Source organism: Humulus lupulus, chromosome X, assembly GCF_963169125.1.
Source record: "Humulus lupulus chromosome X, drHumLupu1.1, whole genome shotgun sequence".
In the NCBI taxonomy this organism is placed as follows: Eukaryota; Viridiplantae; Streptophyta; class Magnoliopsida; order Rosales; family Cannabaceae; genus Humulus; species Humulus lupulus.
Genome location: NC_084802.1, coordinates 2368720 through 2393153, shown reverse-complemented (window position 1 = coordinate 2393153; position 24434 = coordinate 2368720). Strand labels below are relative to the sequence as shown.

General features: G+C 35.4%; 4 protein-coding genes across 8 annotated transcripts; 3 read left to right on the top strand and 1 right to left on the bottom strand.

Annotated features, from left to right (window-relative positions):
* Nucleotides 1–645: 645 nt before the first annotated feature.
* LOC133807435 (peptidyl-prolyl cis-trans isomerase CYP57) lies at nt 646–5529 on the bottom strand. Of its 2 annotated transcripts, none has more exons than XM_062245770.1 (10): nt 5249–5529; nt 4624–4824; nt 4417–4518; nt 4194–4300; nt 3944–4085; nt 3412–3631; nt 3024–3063; nt 2448–2628; nt 1533–1673; nt 646–1162 (listed from the first exon to the last, which is right to left on the bottom strand). In XM_062245770.1, exons 1-10 carry the CDS (start codon nt 5405–5407, stop codon nt 1022–1024), a joined length of 1434 nt encoding a protein of 477 aa, XP_062101754.1. In that variant the 5' UTR covers nt 5408–5529; the 3' UTR covers nt 646–1021. The 2 variants fall into 2 exon arrangements, with proteins under 2 accessions (XP_062101754.1, XP_062101753.1); XM_062245769.1 differs by having other exon boundaries at nt 4624–4802.
* Nucleotides 5530–7903: 2374 nt separating this feature from the next.
* Nucleotides 7904–11440, top strand: LOC133807024 (U-box domain-containing protein 51-like). Of its 4 annotated transcripts, none has more exons than XM_062245142.1 (8): nt 7904–8284; nt 8380–8471; nt 8562–8683; nt 8760–8969; nt 9059–9335; nt 9434–9535; nt 9625–10053; nt 10333–11440. In XM_062245142.1, exons 1-8 carry the CDS (start codon nt 7933–7935, stop codon nt 11026–11028), a joined length of 2280 nt encoding a protein of 759 aa, XP_062101126.1. In that variant the 5' UTR covers nt 7904–7932; the 3' UTR covers nt 11029–11440. The 4 variants fall into 4 exon arrangements, with proteins under 4 accessions (XP_062101126.1, XP_062101125.1, XP_062101128.1 ...); XM_062245141.1 differs by having other exon boundaries at nt 9431–9535; XM_062245144.1 differs by having other exon boundaries at nt 7964–8280; nt 10333–11439.
* Nucleotides 11441–14504: 3064 nt separating this feature from the next.
* LOC133807026 (leucine-rich repeat extensin-like protein 3) lies at nt 14505–15385 on the top strand. Its single transcript, XM_062245147.1, has one exon. The coding sequence runs from the start codon at nt 14638–14640 to the stop codon at nt 15199–15201; it is 564 nt and encodes a 187-aa protein (XP_062101131.1). The 5' UTR covers nt 14505–14637; the 3' UTR covers nt 15202–15385.
* A 1841-nt stretch (nt 15386–17226) lies between these two features.
* Nucleotides 17227–23957, top strand: LOC133807025 (conserved oligomeric Golgi complex subunit 8-like). The gene is made up of 12 exons (XM_062245146.1): nt 17227–17484; nt 17554–17706; nt 17975–18123; nt 20109–20186; nt 20304–20397; nt 20502–20576; nt 20746–21042; nt 21286–21353; nt 21478–21532; nt 21669–21807; nt 23038–23222; nt 23318–23957. Exons 1-12 carry the CDS (start codon nt 17362–17364, stop codon nt 23606–23608), a joined length of 1707 nt encoding a protein of 568 aa, XP_062101130.1. The 5' UTR covers nt 17227–17361; the 3' UTR covers nt 23609–23957.
* Nucleotides 23958–24434: the final 477 nt, after the last annotated feature.

Below are 24434 nucleotides of genomic sequence, written 5' to 3'. Positions count from 1 at the left end.
ACACTTAAAAGTACCAAGTTATTTTTTTAGCGGCGAAAATACATTCTGTCTATGTTTTGTAGCGAAAATATTCAATTTAAAAAATATTTGCGACGAAAACACCAAAGTTATAAATAAATTTCACACCATGGTAGTAGACTTAACGACGAAACAAACAGATGCACTAAACTATACCAAAACATAAACGGAATATACTTTCGCAGCCAAAAAAATAATTACAAACACAATAATTTAAGTACTATCGCCACAAATATCCCTCTAAGAGTAATGATATTTGCAGCCAAAATATGCACCTAAACATTACACATAGTGACGTGACAAACTAGTTTGGCCAATCACATTTATTAAAACTGGAACCCACTGTTTTAAAAAACACTGCAACGTCACTGTTTGTAATGCTTGTGTACAAATTTTGGGTGCACATATCATTATTCAAACATAAAACAAAACAAAAGTTATTCAAGACCTTTTATCTGACTTTTTTTTTTTCTATATAAAAATCAAACAAAAATTGAAGGCTAAACTGAAACTTGGTGTCCACTTGGGAGAGAAAATAACTATTTTTTTCTCCAATTACCTTTTGGACTAAGGAACAAGAGATTTTTCTCTGGTTCGGTGGAAATAATATTAGAAAACAAAATAATAAGATATTCCCAAATAATTAAAATGCACACAAAACAAAAGTTACACTATGTATGTACACAATATATTTGAACTCTCTACTTCGAATCAAAATTGTCAACAAAATAAAAATAAAAAAGGTTAAAGGAGAGATTGAGAGAGCAATACCAAAGGCACTCATTTTGCACTTGAGATTGAGAAAGAAAGATATGCCATAAAAACATGCAACTCAAACTCCAGTCTCCACTGCTTTTGTAGCAAATCTATCCTATCGAGACTTGATTTGATATCTGCACATGACAAAGACGAATTTGCATGCAATTTAGCTCATTAGTTTCTTTCAATCTTATGATATATTCATATCCCTGTAATGTAAAGTTGGAACTTGAAAAAGAAGGCATCATGTGAGCGATTTGCCAGCCCATTCCCGTTCTCGTCTCTTTTGCTTTGCTTGCATTTTATTGAACTTCTCCTTTCCTTTCTCCAAAAGTGGGTCAACAACGACATAGTCATTGAGGTCTTCCCTCCGAGACATGCGATCCTGCAAATGATTCAATGAACTCTCCATGAGAGACACAACGCAGACAAGAAATTTGAATAACATAATCGAGAGGGGTTTGCTCTCGAGTCCCTCCTAGACACCTACATAGCAATTGCTACAATTTCCTAGTGTCCGCAAATATTGTAGGGTTACTAATGGATTTATTGTTTACATCTGTTGCATTCTTTTATGTAAATGATGATGATGAGATTCCATATGAATGAGAGTCTTTATAAGCTAAAAATTTAATGGCATGCATTGTATCTCAAGGCAAATGGTCATGCAGATGCAATGGAGTACTGAATAAATTAAATTAAACTGGTTTTACAGACGCTGTTGACAAACAAAATAGGTAATACCAGAAGCTTACCTTGCTGTCAGGAGCAAATTTTAAACGAACAGCTTTCCAGTCAGACACGTCCTCATCGGTGCCACCACTTCCAGTTTCACTGCTTGGTTCCACAGGTTTCTCAAGTACGTTCTTCCGGAACTTCTCTAGTCTTGCTAGAACCTGAAGGAAACGTTAACCAGCAAAGTTGGTAATTGGAAACTTAATTAGCAAATAATGCTAATGTGAAGAGCAATACATCAAATTGTTTTATATGCAGAGTTGCGATGATGCAGTCACATATAAGTACGGATTTTTCAATTCCATACTGTTCATTTCATCATTTGCACACACAAGTTTGTATGATGACCAATTCAAAACATAACACTAGATTTATCAGTTATATAATCTCTTATGTGCTCAATAATCTAATTCTGATCCATTGTTTTCAAAGGCTACTTTGGATAGGCCACACACTATCCACAGGGAAACAGGACAAGGCCTTCTACTCCAGTTGCATAGTTGAATTGGGGAATATTTGTCAAGGCACTGCTTAAAGTTTGTGCCTCTGTACCTTTTGAGGCTTACACCTCGTATATTAAACCTTATTTTGGGTCAAAATTCAATTCTAAAACTTAAACAAGAATTCAAAATGACTACATGTCTTTCTAAATTAAAACATAATGGGTTCTTAACTTCTAATTTTATAACTAGTCCAGCTTTGTAAGGCTTTGTTTAAGACAGTTTTTCTGGTTTTGGTTATGAATGTTTTTCTTCTTTTCCCCCCTTTGTTTAAGTTTTAATTGAAAGCATCTCAGTAACCAAATACCCTTTAAAACACTGATCTTATTAACACTTTAAATGCATAGCTTTTATTTTTGTCTTTTGATTACAATCGCCAACTTCTACTACCACCCATCAACTGTATATTGGGATTGTGTGTGCAAACATAAATACCTCATCTTCACGTCCTTGAAGTCTACGCTTCTTCTGTTTTTGCAATTGTCTTCCTCTTTCAGCTTCATTCAATAGCTGTAAGTCTAGATTGGCATTGGCCATACGTTCAGCTCTCACGTCTGATCCTATTCCTTTTTTCTTCAAAGCTAGTTTTTCCATTCTAGGTCGTTCATCATCCGACCTGGTGATAAAAATAATCAGCATCAGTTTATATATTGTTTATGTTAGATGCTTCAGCATATCTAAGGATTCCAAAAGTCCAGGAAAAATGTGTTGCTGAATAAAGTTATGGAGGTATAACTTCCTCAATCATTTTAGGTTTAAAAATTACATAGAATCCTTTGAATGTCATGCAAATGACTCAGAAACCTCATACTATATTTTAGGAGAAAGTCCCTTCAGATCTAAAATTCTCTTATTATGTTACTTGATATAGTTGATTTGCCAATGGAAAGATTTGTCTGTGTGCAGATTCAGCTGAATTCATCACATTTGTGTCCCTAAGGAAATTACAGTAAAATAATTGTATTACGCACTCAAATAAACTTTAGATAGATGTTTTATAGAATGTCATACCTAGATGGAGATACCTCACGACCCTTTGTCTTCGAATTTCCTGCAAAAGCAATGATACAGCCATATCAAAGATGAAGGCAACGCTCAAAAAATATGAAATGGGATAAGGATATGTACGATAATGAAGACATATTTCAAATTACTCTCTAATCTAGATAACATATCAACATTCTTTTCAAGGATTTAAAATTGAAAACTCCAAAAAGTTCATTTTGAACTGATTCTAACTCAATGTATCCCTAGGTTAGTAGCGCAAAAGCATGCACGTACCAATTCCACTTTACTATGATTAGAAAGAACTAAAACCAAATATAAGTTTACTTTTAGTGAGATAATTGGATCAATATCGGGTAATTTTAGTATCAGAAATGCACTGCTGACTATGTACCATTACGCAATTTTGGCTTAGGTGGTAAATCTCCCAATTCATTCCTTTTCCTAAGAATTTGCTGCCGCATTCGTGCATCAAAGTTTGCCTCATCTTCATCATCACCATCATCATCACTAAAAGATTTTTTTAAATCCTTCTGAAACTCCTCTTTCTTTGAGTTTAGCGCTTCTCTGACAGATAACTGCACACCCCTTTTTTCTCTTTTGGCTTCAGAACTCTGCACATCAAAGATTAGTTAAGCACTTGTCCTCTTGATCATTACTTGCATACTATACAGCAAGGATGTTATACATATCTGAGATTCTGAATTATGCATAATGTGTACCAGGAGGCTTGCAAGTTTTTAAAGTGTGTATGCATATGTATAGATAATTTTTATAAGATATGAAAGTTCCTGAAGTAAATTGACAGGGAAATTTACACATAATCACACCAACCCAACACATTTTTATCTTAACTATTTTAACAGACTTCAAATGTAACATAAAAAAAAAACAGAAAGGTGCTGCTGTAGAAAGTAGACAGTTACCAATTCATCATTTGGAATAGCATCCTTCAGAAGACGAGGATCATCGAGTACATCATGACTGCTCTTGATTTTTTTCTTTACAGCTGCTAATTCCTTCTCCTCTTCTTCAGCTTCTTCTCCAAATGAAAGTAAATTCAACTTTCTGAATTGTACATGTACAGACCACATTTAGCCAAATATTTTGCACCAGACACTGGCAGACACAACAGACAGGCACTCCACAAAAGGGGCGTACAAAATAAACACTTACTTAACAGCTTTTTTCTTCGTATCTTTATTGTCAGTGTCACTTGTTGAAAGTTCCTTAGATTTTACACGTTCTCTTGGTACAATATCATCAAATGGATTCCACAATACCTAGAATATAAGTTATCAAAGAAGCTCAATAATCAAACACACATATAAACGAAAAAAAGGCAAAATGAACAGATATAGAATGATAATTGTTACTATTCAACTGTCTCTGAACCCACCTCAACTGATAATATCTTTGGGGGTGGATCCAATGGACGATCATTCTTATCAGTTTCAACTTCTCCTAACCTCGTAAGATTATAAATTGAATCGCCAGTAATCTAGAAATAACACACCAAAACATTAAAGAAATAATATTAAAAAACTTAATTCTCTTCTCGAAAATGAAACTTTTCTGGATTTAGGGTGAAAGAAGTAAGCATCACCTTCCCAAAAATGGTGTGTTTTCGGTCAAGCCAATCGCATCGGTCCAAAGACATGAAAAACTGACTCCCATTGGAATTGGGTGAACCCTCATTTGCACAAGCAACTAATCCCCTATGCTTAAATCTCAAACGCGAATGAAACTCATCACCAAAAACACCGCCATATATACTCTCACCACCTACAAACAAGGATAAACCACACTACAAAAGCCTCAAAACCCCCTAAACCAATTGCAAATCGCAAAACCATAATCACCCCCGTATCAAGTCAAGTCAAGTAAACAAGCATATACATATAATATTCATATACAGAGACATTTCATCCAAATTGAGTATGCAAATACCTCAAAATCCCTTCAACCAATTGCAAATCGCAAAACCCTAATCACCACCACATCTAGTCAAACAAGCATACATATTCATATATACAGAGCCATTTCATCCAAATTGAGTGCGAAAAAACCTCAAAACCCCTTAAATCAATTGCAAATCGCAAAACCCTAACCACCACCATATCAAGTCAACAAGCATATTATATATATATATATATTATTTTCTGAGCCAATTCATCCAAATTGACTGTGCAGACGAGTTTAACGAAGTGTAAAGGAGATAAAAATTAGACCTGTGCCAGTTCCGGTGGGGTCGCCGCCCTGAATGAGAAAACCCTTAATAACGCGGTGAAAGATGGTGTTATCGTAGTAGCCTTCGAGGCAGAGCTGGACGAAGTTCCGTACGGCCTTGGGAGCCTCTTTGGGCCAGAGCTCGATGTCGAGAGGGCCATACGTCGTCGTGATCACCACCTTCCCCCTCGTCGGAGGCTCTAACACGTATATCGCCGACATAGTGAACCACCGCTCCGATTTCGAGCGCCAAAATCTGATTTTGTGAGCTCAGTTGGGGAAGATGAAATGAGGGATAAATATCTATTTTGTCCCCAAATTATAGCCTTAATTTTATTTAGGCCTCAAATATTTTAAATATTACATATTAACCCCAACTTACTTAATTATATTTTAACTAAATACTAAACTTAGTCTTTTATTTTAATTTTTTAATAGTAATTGTGGTTTTATTTTTTTCAATATATTTGTTTACCATGTTTATAGTTTTTAATGAAATTGATAAAGGTAAATGTGATTGAGTAATGATTGAAGCATTTTTAATTTGAATACTCTAATTAATCTTAATTATAACTATATTAAAGCGGAGAATAGTGATGCACATGGGGTGGGAAATTGGCGGTGAGTGCTCCTCCGTCCCGTCCCCATTTATAATTTTAATCTCCATCATTACCTCATCCTCGCTTATTCCCTGTCAGGAACGGGGTGGGGAATCCCTTATTAGGACGGAAAATCTCCACGAATAACACATTTATTTAAAAAAAAATCAATTTAAAAATATTAAATATTATCACAAATAAAATTTAAAATATTAAAAAAATTACTAATATACTACAATAACACAATGAAATATATAAAATACATATAAAAAATTACAAAAATATATAATAATTTAAACAGGGCTCCATCAAGGGAATGTCATCTTTGCCCTACCTTATTTAACATTCGGGGATTGAAAATTATCCTCGTCCCTACTTCATTCTCCATTTATACTGGGATTCCCTGCCCCTATTGGGGCGCGTCCCCACAAGACCCTGTCCCCACAGGGAAAATGTATACCCATAGCGGGAACTATATCTTTTTTAATTGTATGGTTGGTATTGAATACACATCAGTGTGTAAGTAGAGTGTGCAAATTAGAAGTATGTGTAGCATTACTCATGTGCGAACTATTTAAGAATTAAATGGATAATAAATGAGATGAAGATTTATAATGATTTGGCTAAATAAATGAGTTATGTCTACTTAGTCATTTTTATTGCTTATAAATTATTCAACATCAAGATTAAATGAACTAGAATCAATTGAGTTTGTTATGGCTATGGTTACTTATAAAAATTGTGATCTTATGTATTGTGGAGTCTCTAAAGATGCTTGGATATCTCTGCTCTTCTTATTTAACTAAAAGAGGAAACACAAGATTATAAGTAACCCCTAGTAGCATTATTTTGACTAGGTCATCATGCAAAAAAAAAAAAAAAAGAGTATAATAATATTTTTATTTTTACTTTATAATAATAATACATTTTTAGTTACTTTTTTAAATGAAAATAAACTTTTAATTTTAGAATATCATATTATACTTTTTTAAAATTAAAATATAATAAATATTAAAATTATATTAAATATGAATAATTATTGAGAAACGGGTGAAAATTACATATATTTTTTTAAGTAATTTTGTACTTTGACCTACTTTTGATAATTTTTGCAAAATGACATCCGTTTAAAATTCGACTAGTTGTCTAAATTTTTTGACTGGCTACCTAAAATTTTCGACCAGCTATTTGAATTTTTCGATTGCCTGGCTAAATTTTTGACTAGTTGTCTAAATTATGAGAGATCATTTTGCAAAGAATTATTAAAACTAGGCTAGAGTGCAAAATGACTTTAAAAAATATGTCATTTTGCCAAATGCCTATTTTCTATGCCCTATCGTAGGGACGTTTTCTATTTCTAGCATTCAAAAAAATTATAACCCAAATTTTTTTCATGATCGTGTATATTATAATTATAGTAGACATCTCACAAATTTTCAGGAAAATTTGAATAATTTACAATGTCCAAATCAGAGTTCAAACAGTCAATTGCACATGTGACTAGGTTTTTTTATACGTGTCAAAAACAGACGGATTGAACTCTGATTTTTGCATTGTAAATTATTCAGAATTTCTTGAAAATTAGTGGGATACCTACTATAACTATCATATACATTGTCATGAAAAAACAATTAAGTTATAATTTTTCTAAATACCAGAAATAGAAAATGACCATAAGGTGGGGGCATTTTCTGTAGAATTATCCATTAAATATAAGAGTAATGATATGTGCACCAAAATATGTATCAAAACATTACACAAAGTGACGTGATAGTTTAGTCTTTCCAATCACATTTATCAAAATTGAGACCATCTATTAAAAAAAAAAGTGTCACATCACTGTGTGTAATGTTTGAATGCATATTCTAAGTACACATGTCATTACTCTAAATATAATAAATAAATTTTATTTTAAACTATTTTTAATTATTATTATTATTTTTTAAAAATAAGGACAATGAGTTATAAATTAATAATTGAAAGAGATGAACTGGTCAAACTTTCTAATTAAAGCCGTTTTGTCTAATTAAAGCGAATGGCTGAGAGAGAAACGTAAATTTAAAAGTTAGTTAATTCTGTTATCCACCATGAGAGGGTTTCTTTCTCGTGAAACAAAACCAAAACGAAGAGCTAAGAAGGCACTATATTCTCTCTTTGTTTCATCCTTCGCCGGACTCTACTGGGTGTGGCGGAGGAGGAGGAGGAGGGTGTTGTTGCTGTTGGTGGGTCGTCTTCGTTTTCGGCGGTGGTGCGCTACTGAACAACAATGGCTCCCCATTTTTACCCAGACGACACCATTCCTCCGTTCAATGCCACTGCCGTGGCGGTCGAGAAGGACAACAAGAACAGCAAAGCCGCTGTTCGGTGGGCTATCGATAATCTCATGCTTACCAATCCTTTCATCATTCTCATCCATGTTAGACACAAAAACCATCGTAGGTACCTTCATTCTTTTCTATCTTTGTTGAGAGTGAGAGTCACACCATTGATTATGTTGAAATGATTTATGTTTGTCGTAATTGGGAGTTACGCAGAGAGCACGAGCAGCAGCAGCAGCAGCGAATCGGGAGACTCTGATGCGCGCAATGTTTTCGTTCCTTTCCGGGCATATTGTGCTCGTAAAGCGGTAACTTGAGATTTTTTATTGCCTACCAAGTGTTTGTGATGATTCCCCAGACAAAGTGAGTACGGCTTTGAATTGTTTTTCTGTTTTTAGGTTGTATTGAAGGAGGTTGTTATTGATGATTCTGATGTTGCGAAAGCAATTCTGGATTATATCAACAAGAATTGCATCACTAATCTCGTTGCTGGTGCTTCTCAAAGAAATGCTCTTACAAGGTTGGTTTCTCTGTCTATGCTTTATTGTATATGCAAAGCAAGGATTCATTTTTCATGGCATGGTTGGTTATTGCAGGAAGTTTAAAAGCACAGACGTGCCCTCTAGTATTGTGAAATCTGCACCAGATTTTTGTTCTGTGTTTGTGATATCGAAAGGGAAGATAGTAACCGCCAAAACCGCTCAGAGGCCTGCACTCAACACCGCTGCCCCGCCTAGACAACCATCTCCACAGGGACTGCCACCTTGTGTTCCAAATGAATATGGTGAATCAGATCATGGAGCTAGGTGAATATAGAACAGGCCATTCTAGCTAGCTTTAGAATCAAATTTTCCTTATTATTATTTTTGATCATTATTGATTTTTTTTTTCACAGAGCACAGTACATGAGGGCAGGGTTGAAAAATGGAGGATATGATAAAATGGTGCCAATAAGGGAGAGAACTAAAAGCGCTCCTTCACTTCTCTTGTTGGAAAACATGGACCCTCAGAATAATGGGTATAGATCTTCCTTCGGCTGCGATTCAAACGCTGAGGAAAGTGACAGTCAAGGAGGTTTTGGTATATTTGGATCGATTGATATCACAGGTCAAAACTTTGAATTCAGTACTGCCCAAAGTCCCCCAAGAGTATCTTCATCCAGACAATCTACGGTGATTGAATTTCCATAGATCATGTATTTTGTGAAAACAAAAAGTTAACTATGTTCGGTTGGTTTGACTATGTATATGATATGTTTGGTCTATAGCAGAGAGAAATTGAAGCTGAGATGAAAAGATTAAAGCTTGAATTAAAGCAAACCATGGACATGTATAGCTCAGCATGTAAAGAAGCAATCTCAGCAAAAAATAAGGTAAATGTCATACCATTATATTGTACATTGAATAAAATTTTAGAGTTGATCAATTATGGTTGAATATTTTTTTTCCCCATTATTTCCAGGCTAGAGAGCTGAGCCAGTGGAAGCTGGAGGAGAGCAAGAAGTTTGAAGAAGCCAGGAATTCTGAAGAGGCAGCCCTTGCAGCTGCAGAGATGGAGAAGGCCAAGTGCAAAGCTGCGCTAGAAGCAGCTGAAATAGCACAGAGAATGGCCGAGAAGGAAGCCCAGAGAAGAAAACAGGCAGAGATGATAGCCAGGCGAGAGGCAGAAGAGAAGAATCGAGCATTGACTGCTTTGTCAAGGAACGATTTTAGGTATAGAAAATATTCCATAGAAGAAATTGAAGCCGCCACTGAGAAGTTCTCAGAGTCTATGAAAATTGGTGAAGGTGGTTATGGACCTGTTTATAAAGGCAAGCTTGATCATACCCCAGTTGCCATCAAAGTCTTGAGACCTGATGCAGCTCAAGGAAGGAAGCAATTCCAACAGGAGGTATTGTACTCAATCACTCTTTATATCTCTTTATCAAAATATAGTATTTCTCAGGAAAGACATTTTGTTGAAATTCAATACTACAAAAGAATAGACATGTCTCTGTTAAGCACAAGAAAAAACAATGCCATCTTGTAACTTTGATGAAACATGACAAGGCCATATGCTGAATTTTGAAAGCTTACCATTATGATCTATATCATGGACTTGCAAATTAAACCAATATTTTAATTCAATAAAATAGAATTTCCCATTATTCACTGCCTCCAACTTGAACAGGTTGAGGTTCTGAGCTGCATTAGACATCCGAACATGGTCCTCCTCCTAGGTGCCTGTCCAGAATTCGGATGCTTGGTATACGAGTATATGAACAATGGTAGCTTGGAAGACCGCCTATTTCAAAGAGGCAACACCCCACCAATATCATGGAGGAAACGATTCAAAATAGCTTCTGAAGTGGCAACAGCACTTCTCTTCCTTCACCAAACAAAGCCAGAGCCCCTTGTGCACCGCGACCTTAAGCCAGGAAACATACTCTTAGACCGCAACTTTGTTACCAAAATCAGCGATGTTGGCCTGGCTCGTTTAGTCCCTCCATCAGTAGCCGATCAAGTAACCCAGTACCGCATGACATCTGCAGCCGGGACATTCTGTTACATCGATCCAGAGTACCAACAGACAGGCAGGTTAACAACCAAGTCAGACATATACTCGTTTGGGATATTACTCCTCCAAATCATCACAGCTAAGCCTCCAATGGGTCTAGCTCACCATGTCAGTAAAGCCATTGAGAAAGGAAGGTTTGCTGATATGCTAGACCCGGCAATAACAGACTGGCCCATTGAAGAAACTCTAGCATTTGCTAACTTGGCATTAAAGTGTGCAGAACTAAGGAAGAAGGACAGACCAGACCTTGGTTTGGTTATTGTACCGGAGCTTAAGCGGTTAAAAGATTTCAGAAGAACCATGCTTTAGACTCCTCCCACACTATAAGAAAGAAAGAAACTCAATCTGACTGTTTTTCAGTTGAATCAATTTTTTTGTTGTTGTTGGAAATCTGAAACTAGTGTACTGTTATGTATCTAAAGAAATATATTTTTTTCAATGGGGTTTAAACTTTAACCTTTGTGTTTCCTTTTTGTATGATTAGGATGGAGTTGAGCTGCAGTTTCTTAAAATATGAGAAAAGATGGTGACAACTGAAAGAAAATTCAGGAAGAGATGAGGTGTGTTACTGTATAGTGGGTTGGTATAATAGACTATAGTGTATGCTCTTTCTCAGTGGTTACAAATAACAATGAGAAAAAGACTGATTTTTGGACATTATTGTTGGGAAAATGGTACTGAAATTTCATAAAGGGACATTTTCCATTTTCATTGTAATTGTTGTCATTTCAGCATTATTGTACATGTTTTTGGTTTTGTTTTATTTACTAGCTTTTGCTTCTGTTATGCATATTCCCTCTTTCTTCAATCTTTTTCTAGATTTTTGTTCCCCATAGTTCATCAAAAAAAATGTTTACCCATGTGAAGTATAATGACTAAAAAGTAGTGTTATATATATATATAAGACAATTCTTTTATAGGAGCTTAAGCCCTACCGGTAGGGCTCTCAGTGTTTCTCGATCCGTGAATAGTTTTCGGCGCGATTTTTTTTTATGACTATGTATATTGTAGCTATTTAGAGTATCCTGCAAATTTTCAGAAAATTTCGAATATTTTACAATACCGAAAACTAGGTTCAAACATATTATTTTCCATGCGCATAAAAAAAATTAGTCACGAGTGCAACGATATGTTTGAACCTAGTTTTCGGTACTGTAAACTATTCAGAATTTTCTAAAAATTTGCAGGATGCTCTAAATAGCTACAATATACATGGTCATAAAAAAAAAATCACGCCGAAAAATGTTCACAGGTTAAGAATACTGAGAGCCCTATTGGTAGGGCTCCTATAAAAGAATTCTCCTATATATATATAAATATATTTATATATTTTAATGCGAAAAGACTAAAAAGTTGTATATCGATAAACACAAGTTTATCAATAATAATGCCAAAAGTATAGTTGAACTTGAAAGTGAGAGAATGATGGATAATGAGGGCTTTGGATTTAGTCTCATTAGCATGTAATTTTATAAGCAATTATATAATCATAGATATAAAACATGTAAACTTACACATAGTTTATATAAGAAAATTGCTAATAGCATACCACTTCATGCAATATTATTTGATTGGCTTCATATATTCTAATTTAAAATATTAAAACTATAAAAATGTAACTATTTACAGAATGTCACAACAAGTAGAGTTGGAAACTACATACTGCTCCATAACGATACTCTTTATACAATTACATATATACTACAATTTTACATCATTTCTAAACTACATTAATATTATTGTGTATTACTAATATAATGCAACAAGACCAGTCCTCAAACAAACTACATCCTTACGATTATCTAATTGTTCAGGTCGATTTTTCCAAGCATTATGAGTTTTGTAATATTGAATCTCCGGATGCGAATCTATCTTCGTCTTTACTCAATTCTATTCTGTCTTTACTTCCCTGTTGACTTAATCAACTTTTGGGAGGGGATTCTCCTGTGATCAGTTTTTGGTAAGAACAGTCTTTGGCAAAAGCCAATAGTGAGTAACTGCAAGAAAATTCTCCAATGCTTAAGTTAGTTCTCTTTTTATATTTTAAGACAATGATAGTATGGTAAAGACTCAAAAAAACTATCTTAGCTACTATTGAAGTCAGTTAGTTATAGCAAAAGAACGAAATGAATGATTAGAACTAATTTATCGCCATTGGTCCATGCGTTCCTATTGCTTGTTTCGATGTTTAGTGAAACGAGCGTTTTGATGTTCTCCAGCACATAAAGCAACACCTTTTGTCTCGTTGTTAGTCACGTGGTTGGCACGTTCTTTCTTTAACAATATTCATAAAAAGGAAAGTGTTAAATACGTGCCCAAATTGCCCTCACACTAATATTGAAATTTGAAAGAAAACTTTGAGAATTTATGAAGAATTTATGAATAGAAGCTTGATAATATATGCTCATAGATTCAAATTGGTTCAAAAACTCAACTATTCAATTTTTTTGGACATTTTAATACTAACTAGGTAACACTCACAAAGATGACAAGATACTATCATATACTTTTTCTTACACACCTCATGTCATATGATTCTTTGGTTGCCAAACTTGGGCAATGCAAAAGTTTAATTCACAAGACAATCTTATTCATAGTTAAAGATGCAACATAGTAACATGTACAAATGAGATTCTTAGACAAGTATATATAGTATTGTCAGTACTATATATATAAGAACTCCCTAGAATCACTGCAATAGGAAAGAAGATACTTAAGAAGAAGCCCACCTTGCAAAGAAAAGTATAGGTGAAGAAGCACAAAAAGGTATTGATTAAGTTTACAGAAAGGTATTATTGAGAAAAAAAAAAGAGAATCAGATTATTTGTTAAAGAAGCTTTACTTAGGATTCCTTTTTCTTTATGAATACAAAAACTCAAGCTCCAAACTCCAAAGAGATAATGAAATCATTATAATGATCACTTTTGCATTATATGGTCCCCTATCTATTTTCCAAAACACTATTTTTTTAATCTTGATTATATATGTGTGTGTAAATATTAATGAAATAATGATTAGCCAATTCAACTTTTAAACTATGGTGATGTGCACATTTACCACTTTTGCTAAGGGGTCGGAGGAGCCCAACACCACAAAGAGTTGACAGCGCAATCCAGTATCAGATCTTACTTATTTGAATTTAATAAATATTGTTGGGTATTGTTAACCAATCATAGAGTGCTACCTCATGTGGTGTTGGACACCCTAAGGTGTCAAATATTAACAAAATATATATAAAAACGGATTATACTTTTTTGGACCCTGTGTTTTTTTCTTTTACATGTTTGGACCCTATGTTTTAACAAATTACTTTTTGGACCATATATTTTGTAAAATTGTTAAAATAGAACCTTAAACCCGAATTTGGTAAATGTTTTCTCAACTAAAATTACAAATAATTTACCAAACTAACAATTCAGAACAAAAATAAAATCATTCTACTTAAAAACTGTGTTGTTATATTCAATTTTTTCTTCATCAAAATTGAGTTTAGGGTTCTATTTTAACCATTTTACAAAACACCGGGTCTAAAAAATAATTTGTCAAAACACATAGTTCGAACAGGTAATGAGACAAAATACAGGTTCGTAAGTATAACATTATCATTTGTAAATAAGAACAGTATTACATACTTTTTATTTTGTAAAACTACTATACAAGCAATGCACTATATAGAAGGTGTGTAATTTGGGCTAAAAACACCTAATTTGCCAACTTAACTATAATAATTCACAAACACTAAAAGTAAAACAAAATCCCCATCACTAGAGAAGAATCTAATTCATCACAAACTTTTTGTAGAGCCATACACAAGATAACATATACATATACATATACACATGTTATATATTATGCCTCACTAACTAACTTTACCTCAGAACACATTGATTCAAAGAGAGAAAAAACCATTTTTCTCAAATGGGTAGAAGAAAATGTCTTCCATTGCTACTAAAATCATGGCTCTTAGGGCTAACCATGTCCATATTGGCCACACCAACTCACCAAGACCAAGAATCAGACCAAGCCAGTTTGCTCTGCATAAGCGACTGTGCCACGTGTCCAGTCATCTGTTCTCCTCCGCCGCCGCCGTCTCTAACCGAAAAGCCACATCCTCCGCCGCCGGTTGAACCGGCGAACAACGCGCCACCTCCAACTTACTTCACTTTCTCACCGCCGCCGTCGCAGCCAACCATTCCAGTGTCGTCGTCGCCGCCTCCCAAGAAAAAGTCGTCGCCGCCTCCTCCTCCTCCGTCGTGGATTTACACCACTGGCTCTTCTCCTCCTCCTCCTCCTGCTCCGCAAACGGTGCCGTTTTCACCTGTTGTTAAAGCGCCGCCGTCTGGAGGAGGAGGCCACGACGAGTATCCTTATCCTTACTACTATTTCTACGCCTCGGATGCGGCTTCTTCCGGCGTCGGAGGGTTCAGAGTTTTCTTCGTTTTTATGGTGTTTCAGTTTGTTTTTCGTAGCCGGTTTTGGTGAGAAGCTGACAGTGTTAACTAACGTGTGTGTATGTATATATATGTATATGTATTGTGTATTATATCATGTTAAGTATATATATATATACTGTTTTGTTCGTATAGGATTAGGGTTATATTAGTAATTATGTTATTGCTAAATAATTTTATGAATAAAAGATGATGATATATATAGTTTCCCATTAGAGATGATAATTTGATGGCTAAATCTCAAGTTAAAAAATAATAATTAGAGATTTGTATAGAAAAAGAAATGAGATTTTTTTTTTTTTTTTTTGAGACTCGAGCTGTCTAAAAATTTCGACTAGCCGTTCAAAGCTGGCTATGAGCATTGAGACCCAATTTTTTTTTGATATTTTTATAATATTTATATATAAAATGATATTTTTGTAAAATTATAATCTTTTTGTGTTAAAAAAAATAGCATTTTTCAAAAAATAGAGTCTGTTTATTTGGGGGTCCTAGGCACAGGCCTGACCTGCCTATGCCTAGGGCCATCCCTGTGGCTATCTGGAGCATCAGAGACTATTTTGCAAAAAAACATCAAAATTATATCAGAATGTAAAATAATTTTAAAAAATAAATCATTTTGCTAAAAAACCCAAAAATAAATTAAGAACTTGGGCCCAGGGCTTATTCGCCTATGCCTAGTATCGTTAACATTCAAAAAATAAAAAAATAATCCATTATAAATGTTGGATAGGAAAATTTTCTTTTTTTAAAAAATAATATAATAGTGGAAGTATTGCTTTTCTTGTACCTTGTACTATTTAAAAATTTAAAATAATTTTACTTATTTAAAAAGAAATTATGATAAAATTAGTTATATAAATATTAAGTTGGGCAAGATAAGATGTATATTTCTCAAAAACTTTCTTTACTAGAAAATAATCGTTTGATGGAAGATGGGGCAGGAAAAAATAAGTAGTAACGAGGATGATATTTTAATAACTAGCTTTGTCCCATTTCATTCCTTTCTCTACTAGGGTTCATAGGAAAATTAAATTTAGGAGTCTATAGTTTTTTAATTATTTAAAAATCAAATTAACTAAAATTTAATAATTTGGGAACTTTTGGGTTTGAGGCCACTAGGGCCTCAAGAACATCTCTTGGGAAATCTCCAATGAGTAAGAAAGAAGCCTTCGACTAAGAATTCAAAGCCTTCGACTTTGTAATTTTAATAGAATTAGAATCATAATGTAATTTGGTATATTTTACTCTTTCTTTTTGTATCTTTTTAGTATTTGTCTTATGAGGGGATTATTTTGGTATATTCAATCATTTTTTATTTTAATAATTTGTAATTTTAGGTCATGTTTGGTACGTCGTATTGTATTGTATTGTATTAATTAAAACTAAATATTTAAAAATGATATCATATTTGATACTATCCCGACCCCAATCCCCGCCTCACCTCGACCCCAACAACCCTAACCTCGACCCCCAACTCTGACTTCGACCCCTGACCCCTGACCCGGACCTCGATTGCGGCCCCGGAGCCCGGCCCTAGCCCCTAGCCCCAGACTTCGTCACATGACCTCGGCCCCTAGCTTAACCTCGGCCTCGGCCTCGGCTCCGGCCCCTTCCCCAGACCTTACCACAATACAACTTAATCTAAAAAATATTACAATACAAGCTAACACGTACAAATTTTTATGTATTGAATAATATAATTAGTATTGTATTAAAATTTGTAATTATAATGATTAATACAATACCCAAGTTGATTCCAAACATAGTGTTCCCCTAATTTAATACAATACATAGGGCATTGCAAACTTAGCCTTAATAATCTTTTTCAACATTTTTAATGATGCTCCTCTCACAGGTTTTCGGAACAATGCCGTTTTCACGAAATTATGTCGTTTTATGAGTTTTGCGAAAATATGTCGTTTCTTCGGATATATATCGTTTTATGAAATGATGTCGTTATAGCTAATGTGTATCGTTTTCATGAAACTACGTCGTTTCATTATCTTTTTTCTTTCGTTTTTCTCCTCCTGACATGGCTGGTCTGGTCTGGCCTGGGTTTTCTTCAGTTCCAACTTCCATGAATGAAACTCTAACCAAAGCAAAGCATATATAATATCAGATCCGAAAAACTCAGCAGACGATTACTCCACCAGATCCAAAAACCCTAGGAATCTCATTCACGATTTCCATGGAGTTCGACAATGGGGCGGAGGACTCCTCCGCGGTCGGCGGCCTTCTCCCTCTGGCCTCCGCCTCTCAGCAACCCTACGTTTCCGAGCTCCTTTCCTTCACTCTCGATCGCCTCCACAAGGTATTCCTCTTTCTCTCTCGTTATCATGGTTTCATTCTGGGATCTTGTTTGATTGGTTTGAATTTTCAGGAACCTGAGCTTCTTCGAGTCGATGCAGAGAGAATTCGGAGGCAAATGCAAGAGGTGGCGGTCGGTAATTACCGAGCTTTCATTGCTGCTGCTGATGCCTTGCTCGCGATTCGGGGGGAAGTATCTTCCATTGATAAGCATCTTGAATCAATGGTATGGTAGCTTCTCTATCTCTGTTTTTTGTGTTCTGAAATTCAGTTCGTTTCGTGAATTCGGTGGCATTGTTGTATAAGTTGTGGATTTTTTTTTGCATTGGAATTTTGGACTTGGATTTATGTTTTTGGTAGCAAAGTCTGATTAGCTAATGTAAATTTCGATTGAGTTTTGATGGGTAGAGCTGAAATTATGGTAGTATTTTCATGGCTTTTAATGGTTTTGGGGGAATTTTGGTCTTGCTAAGGTGTAATTGTTTTCCTTGTAGATAGGTGAGATCCCAAAGTTGACATCTGGATGCACGGAATTCGTTGAATCTGCAGAGCAGATTTTGGATAAGCGGAAGATGAACCAAATTTTGCTTGCAAATCACAGTACTTTGCTTGACTTACTTGAAATTCCTCAGCTTATGGACACGTACGTATGTATCTAAAATTACTGTCAGGGCCTTTTGTTGGAGAGTTTACTTTCTGGAGAGTCTTATGAAATACAAGTGCATATCTATTTGTTTAAGGCTTCAATGTACTATTTTTTCTAGTTATGTCAACTCTGTGGATTTTATGTGTCACAGATAGACATTCTACTGCTGAATCTAATCAGTGAAGATAATATTAGTTCACATCTGTTTATAAAGCCAATTAGACAAAGCCAGGTCTGAGAATATGATCAAGAATTTTTCTTTTCTTCCTCTTATACAATCAAACTCCATATGACCTGCCTCAAATTAAGCCCCACCAGCCACTGCTTGCTACCCTGCTCCTGGCATCACCTACTGGACATCAAGTACCCAGGAGCTCAAAACTTCCCAAATTTTTTGACAGTATTGACACCATAAAATGCAGCCTCCCTGTTGCCTATTGCTGATTCTTATAACATCTGTTTATAAAGCCAATTAGACAAAGCCAGGTCTGAGAACTAGATAGTGAATTTTAAGGATATGATCAAGAATTTTCTTTTCTTCCTCTTATACAATCAAACTCCATATGACCTGCCTCAAATTAAGCCCCACCAGCCACTGCTTGCTACCCTGCTCCTGGCATCACCTACTGGACATCAAGTACCCAGGAGCTCAAAACTTCCCAAATTTTTTGACAGTATTGACACCATAAAATGCAGCCTCCCTGTTGCCTATTGCTGATTCTTATAACATCTGTTTATAAAGCCAATTAGACAAAGCCAGGTCTGAGAACTAGATAGTGAATTTTAAGGATATGATCAAGAATTTTCTTTTCTTCCTCTTATACAATCAAACTCCATATGACCTGCCTCAAATTAAGCCCCACCTGCCACCGCTTGCTACCCTGCTCCTGGCATCACCTACTGGACATCAAGTACCCAGAAGCTCAAAACTTCCCAAATTTTTTGACAGTATTGACACCATAAAATGCAGCCTCCCTGTTGCCTATTGCTGATTCTTTTAACATCTGTTTATAAAGCCAATTAGACAAAGCCAGGTCTGAGAACTAGATAGTGAATTTTAAGGAATATGATCAAGAATTTTCTTTTCTTCCTCTTATACAATCAAACTCCATATGACCTGCCTCAAATTAAGCCCCACCAGCCACTGCTTGCTACCCTGCTCCTGGCATCACCTACTGGACATCAAGTACCCAGGAGCTCAAAACTTCCCAAATTTTTTGACAGTATTGACACCATAAAATGCAGCCTCCCTGTTGCTTATTGCTGATGCTGCCTGTTAGTTTTTGGCACGTTTCCTATTGCTTTGTTTTTTTTATGTAGCGTTATTGTATTAGACAATGATCATCTTATGCAGAGAATGCACATAAAATAGGGTGCCAAATTTGTGTATGAGAGATAGAGTTAGAATTAGAGTCTGGGAAAAATGAGTTTGAGTTAGATTTCTTGTGATCTTTTTCTTCTTCATTGTATTGAAAAGTTGCAGCTATAAGTAGATATAAATCTCATATCGAGGATGAACTACTATGCATCCTATTTATGTAATTGCTCATTTACTGTTTTATTACTAGGATTAAGGACATTAGTCTTTAATACTTTCCATTCTTTTATTACTGTTTGTATGATATTTACCATTCACCATGACTTTCAAGGGAGTATAACAAGCTTTTAATTCTTTACACCAAATTGGATAACTTTTGGACTACTATGGAGACTATTATGGCCAGCGTATGTTTGAATGATGTAGAATAAGAAATGAAATACTATAGGAATTATTATTATTATTATTAACTAGGATTTAATCTTTACTCTCTTATTTTCTCTCGAGTCTACATCTGTTCTTATTAATAAATTATGCAAAAATTATTGTTGAAAGAACATGACAATTATCTGGTTTTTTTTAGTAAGTAAAGACATTTTTTTGATTATTTTAGTAATTGTAACATCTTGTTAATAACAGCATCATTATTATCCCCCCTTTTCAGATGTGTAAGGAATGGGAACTTTGATGAAGCTCTTGACTTGGAAGCATTTGTTTGTAAACTTTCAACTATGCACCCCAAGTGAGTGTTTTGTTCATGTTATTCTCTTGTCTACCTCTTCTTTGTACAAGTAGTCAACTTCATGAACGACCATAGTATGAGGCTTAATCCTCTCTCTCCTTTCCTTTTGTCTCTTAGATTACCAGTTATTCAGGCACTGACTGCAGAAGTGAGACAGACCACCCAATCTCTTCTTTCTCAGCTTCTTCAGAAACTTCGTTCTAACATTCAGGTATGTTCAAATTATATGAGCGTACACAAGCAAGCAGTTTGATTCATCTAGGTCAGTTTGAGAGTTTATGCATCATTCTTGACATATAACTTTATTTCTTGCAGCTACCGGAGTGTTTGCGAATTATTGGATACTTGCGTCGAATTGGAGTCTTCAGCGAGTATGAAATGCGTTTGCAGGTTGGGCTATAATTGATTTATGTTTTCTAATTTTTTGGGGCATAATTTCAGTACATATTTGGGGGTGATAAGTGTGTGACATGAATGTTTATTGTTTTTGGGCATTAAGTTTGCTCACATATTCTTGGCACGTTCTTTAAAAAGTTTTTATCTGATCAATATTTTTCAGTTCCTGAGATGCCGGGAGGCATGGCTTACTGGAATACTGGAAGATCTGGACCAGAGAAATGCTTATGAGTACTTAAAAGGAATGATAAACTGCCATAGGATGCATCTCTTTGATGTTGTTAATCAGTATCGAGCAATATTTGCTGATGATACATCAGGAAGTGAAGAAAACTTCGATGGGGGGCTTCTCTTTAGTTGGGCCATGCATCAGATCACCTCACACCTCAAGACTCTTAAGTTCATGCTCCCAAAGATAACGGAAGGGGGATCTCTGTCAAATATATTGGATCAATGCATGGTGAGCATCTCCTCCTTAATCATTTTCTGTCACAATTTTTTTGGTGGAAAGTAAATATTCCTCCAAAAAACATGTATCAAAATGTAGTGTTCGTTTATAGTTTTTTAAGGTTTGAAGCAAACTGCTCTATACATATGCATATTGTCAAGAAATAAGAATATATTGCTAATAGCATTACGTGATCATTCTACAACTAAAATAGTATTTATGATGACATTGTTTGTTTGTCTTTATAAATGTCAGTATTGTGCAATGGGCCTTGGTTGGGTTGGACTAGATTTTCGAGGCTTGCTTCCATCTCTTTTTGAAGAGTAGGTTTTTCTTACCCTTTTTCCTCTTTGTTCCTTTTGATAAGATGTGGGTGTCACTTTTCAAACCTATATCGTCTTGAAAGAACGTTTCCTATTGTAAATATCAAGTTCAATTGCTTTGCAGGGCAGTGCTCAACTTGTTTTCAAAAAATATGAGTACAGCAGTTGAGAACTTTCAGGTAACTAGACCAGTAGTAAAATGTCAAGTTTGTTTTAGTATGAATATCAAGTACACAGATCAGTATTGAATCAGGAAGAAGGCTTCGTTTTGTTTTCTATGAGCTGATCTAAAGATTAATTATTCTGTTGCTCCAGTTGGTCTTGGATTCACATCGTTGGGTCCCTCTACCAGCGGTTGGCTTTCCAGTAAATAGTTCGGGTGAAGAAACTCAGGATGAGGTTACTCCACCATCTTATCTTATGGAGCATCCACCACTTGCTGTTTTTGTCAATGGTAAATTCAATATGTTTTCTCAGCTGTGTCTCTGCATTGTCAATGTGGATTTATTTTCCTCTGCCTGAAACTGTGAGGTGCTGTGTTCTTATGTTCTGTATTATTTAGATAACTTTTAGCAAAAAGAGGGTTTCTATGGCTGATGATTGAACATAAAAATGAAATTATTGCAAATCTTCTTCCATGCTAATTCAAAAGAAAATAACTGATTCCTGAGCCATAGGAGACTAGGTTGGGACTTCAGATTTAGAAGGAATTTATTTGATAGAGAGGTTCCTAGCTTGATTGAGTTGTTAGATTTGCTTAAGGTTGTGGATCTTCAGGCTATTTTGGAGGATAAAAGGATCTTGGAACCAGACAGTAGCGGTGTTTTCAGTTGCAAGACGGCCTTTCATAGTTTGGCCTTTGCTCATTTAGGCCCGGAGTTGTCGTGGGCGAAGAGGTTATGGAAGAGTGTTGTTCCTTCCAAAGTTAAAGTGTTTGGATGGTTATTATTTTTAGACAAGTTAAGTGCCCATGGTAACTTGCAGAGGAGAAGACCTTTCTATTACTTGTCGCCAAATTGGTGTGTTAACTGTAAAAACGAGAGTGAGTCAATTGGTCATTTGTTTCTACAGTGTTCTTTCGCCAGTGCTCTGTGGAGTAAAGTGTTAAATGAGTTCGGGGTCTCTTGGTGTATGCATTTTTCTTGTGCGCACTTGTTCCTTTCTCAGTTAAGAGGGAGGAAAGAGGATGGTGCGCTTATGGCAGAGTACCGTCCTGGCTACTTTTTGGGTTATTTGGTTGGAGAGGAATAGTAAGATCTTTGAAGAGTCCTCTTGTTTAGTGGACTCTCTTTGGGATAAAATCAGGTTCTGGGTAGCCACGTGGGTGTATAGAACGAAAGATTTTGATGGTGTTTTCTTTTTGGACCTTCGCAGAGAGTGGGTGTATTTGTGGTCGTAATTTTTGTTTCTTACTTTCCCTTTGTTACCACGGTATTCCTCCGGCATAAGTGAGGGTTTACAATGTTATTGAGGGGAGGTCTATTTTGACCTCTATCTCCTTTTTTCATAGGAGACGAAAAAAAAAAAAGACATTATAGTATTAACTGAAACAATGGTTTCTCTGTTTTTCATGTTTACTGATCCAATTATTGGATAGATATGAAGTGTTAAATCAGGTGGTTGCCTTCATAAAAGTCTATCGTATATTAATTTTGTTCCAACACCATGTGTGTTTTGGCAACAGGTGTATCTGCAGCGATGAACGAATTGCGTCCATGCGCCCCAATAAGTTTAAAGCCCGTGCTTGCCCAGGAATTAATCAAGGGATTGCAAACAGTTTCTGACTCTTTATTGAGATACAATACAACTCGGATGCTTAGACAAAACGAATCTGGACTTTTCCTCTCACTTTGCCGGGCCTTTATTGAGGTACTTCTTCCACCGAAATGACTGATTTTCATTTACACTTTGCGTGCCTGTGTTTACATTAACAATATTTGCACGCCTACACTCACTTCGTATAGGTTGTCTACCCACATTGTGCCACATGCTTTGGCCGTTGTTACCCTGGCGGAGCTGCAGTTATCATGGAAGCAAAGAGTTCGTACGAAGGAGTTGGTCGCCTTCTAACGGTTTCTTCGTCTAGAGAACTCCCGAAACCTGTCATCGGTAATGGAGAAGAGGGTAAAACCACGACAGAGAATGGCGAATTGCCTTCAGCGGAAAATAGAATTGCTTCCATTGAAAAAACTGGGGATGATGATGATACCGATCGAAAAGAACAGCAAAGCCCAACTTTGCAGACAGATGTGTGAAGAAGCAGCTCCCTCACTAGCATTCGAAGCAAGTTGATCCAGTGTTGCTGTTGTAGCTCACCAAGGAAAAAAATATTGAAGTCCATTTTTTTAGTTGGCTGTGATTCATAACAAGTTACATATTAAAGTAACAAAAAGCAATTTTTCTGGAAAAAAAAAGAGAAAAGAGAGAATTTTGATTGTAGATGTTAATAACGCATTTTTGTTTATTTGTAATATAATAGAGATTTTGTTCACCAAAATAATTATGGTGTCTTGTAATAATGGCTAGGTGAGTTGCTTTGTTGTGTTGTGTTACTTAAACCACTGAAGAAAAATACAAGAGATTTGTAGGCTTAGCTTTTAATAACTATGAACTCCAGAGATATAGCTAGAGTTATTTTTACTAATTTTATTCTAACCATATTCTAAGACTTCCTTTTTTAAATGCTATGGAGAAATTTAATTAAAAAATAAATAAAAAAATCAGTATTTTACAACAAGAGAGGTCATACCTGAATTCATTTTGGTTTCTTGGGCAGAGGGTTCACAAAATTTTCTATTTTTGAGTTTATATTTGCTGGGATTAAACAGGTAGTTCTGGTTGTTTTGTCAACTCTCTTCATGCGTAGAATTTCATTAGTTGTAGGTATCAGAAGATTTCAATGAGAAGTTGAAATGAAGGTAGATTTGAGTGCAATGAGAAGAGGCTAGTGTTCTATTTCTTTTTTTTTTGCTAAGTTACAAGGAGATCCATGGTTTTATCATGCTCCCAATCCAATGCTATTTAAGAAATCTATTGGTATCGCAGGTGAAATAGAAATCCACTAGCGTTAACGTTCATCAA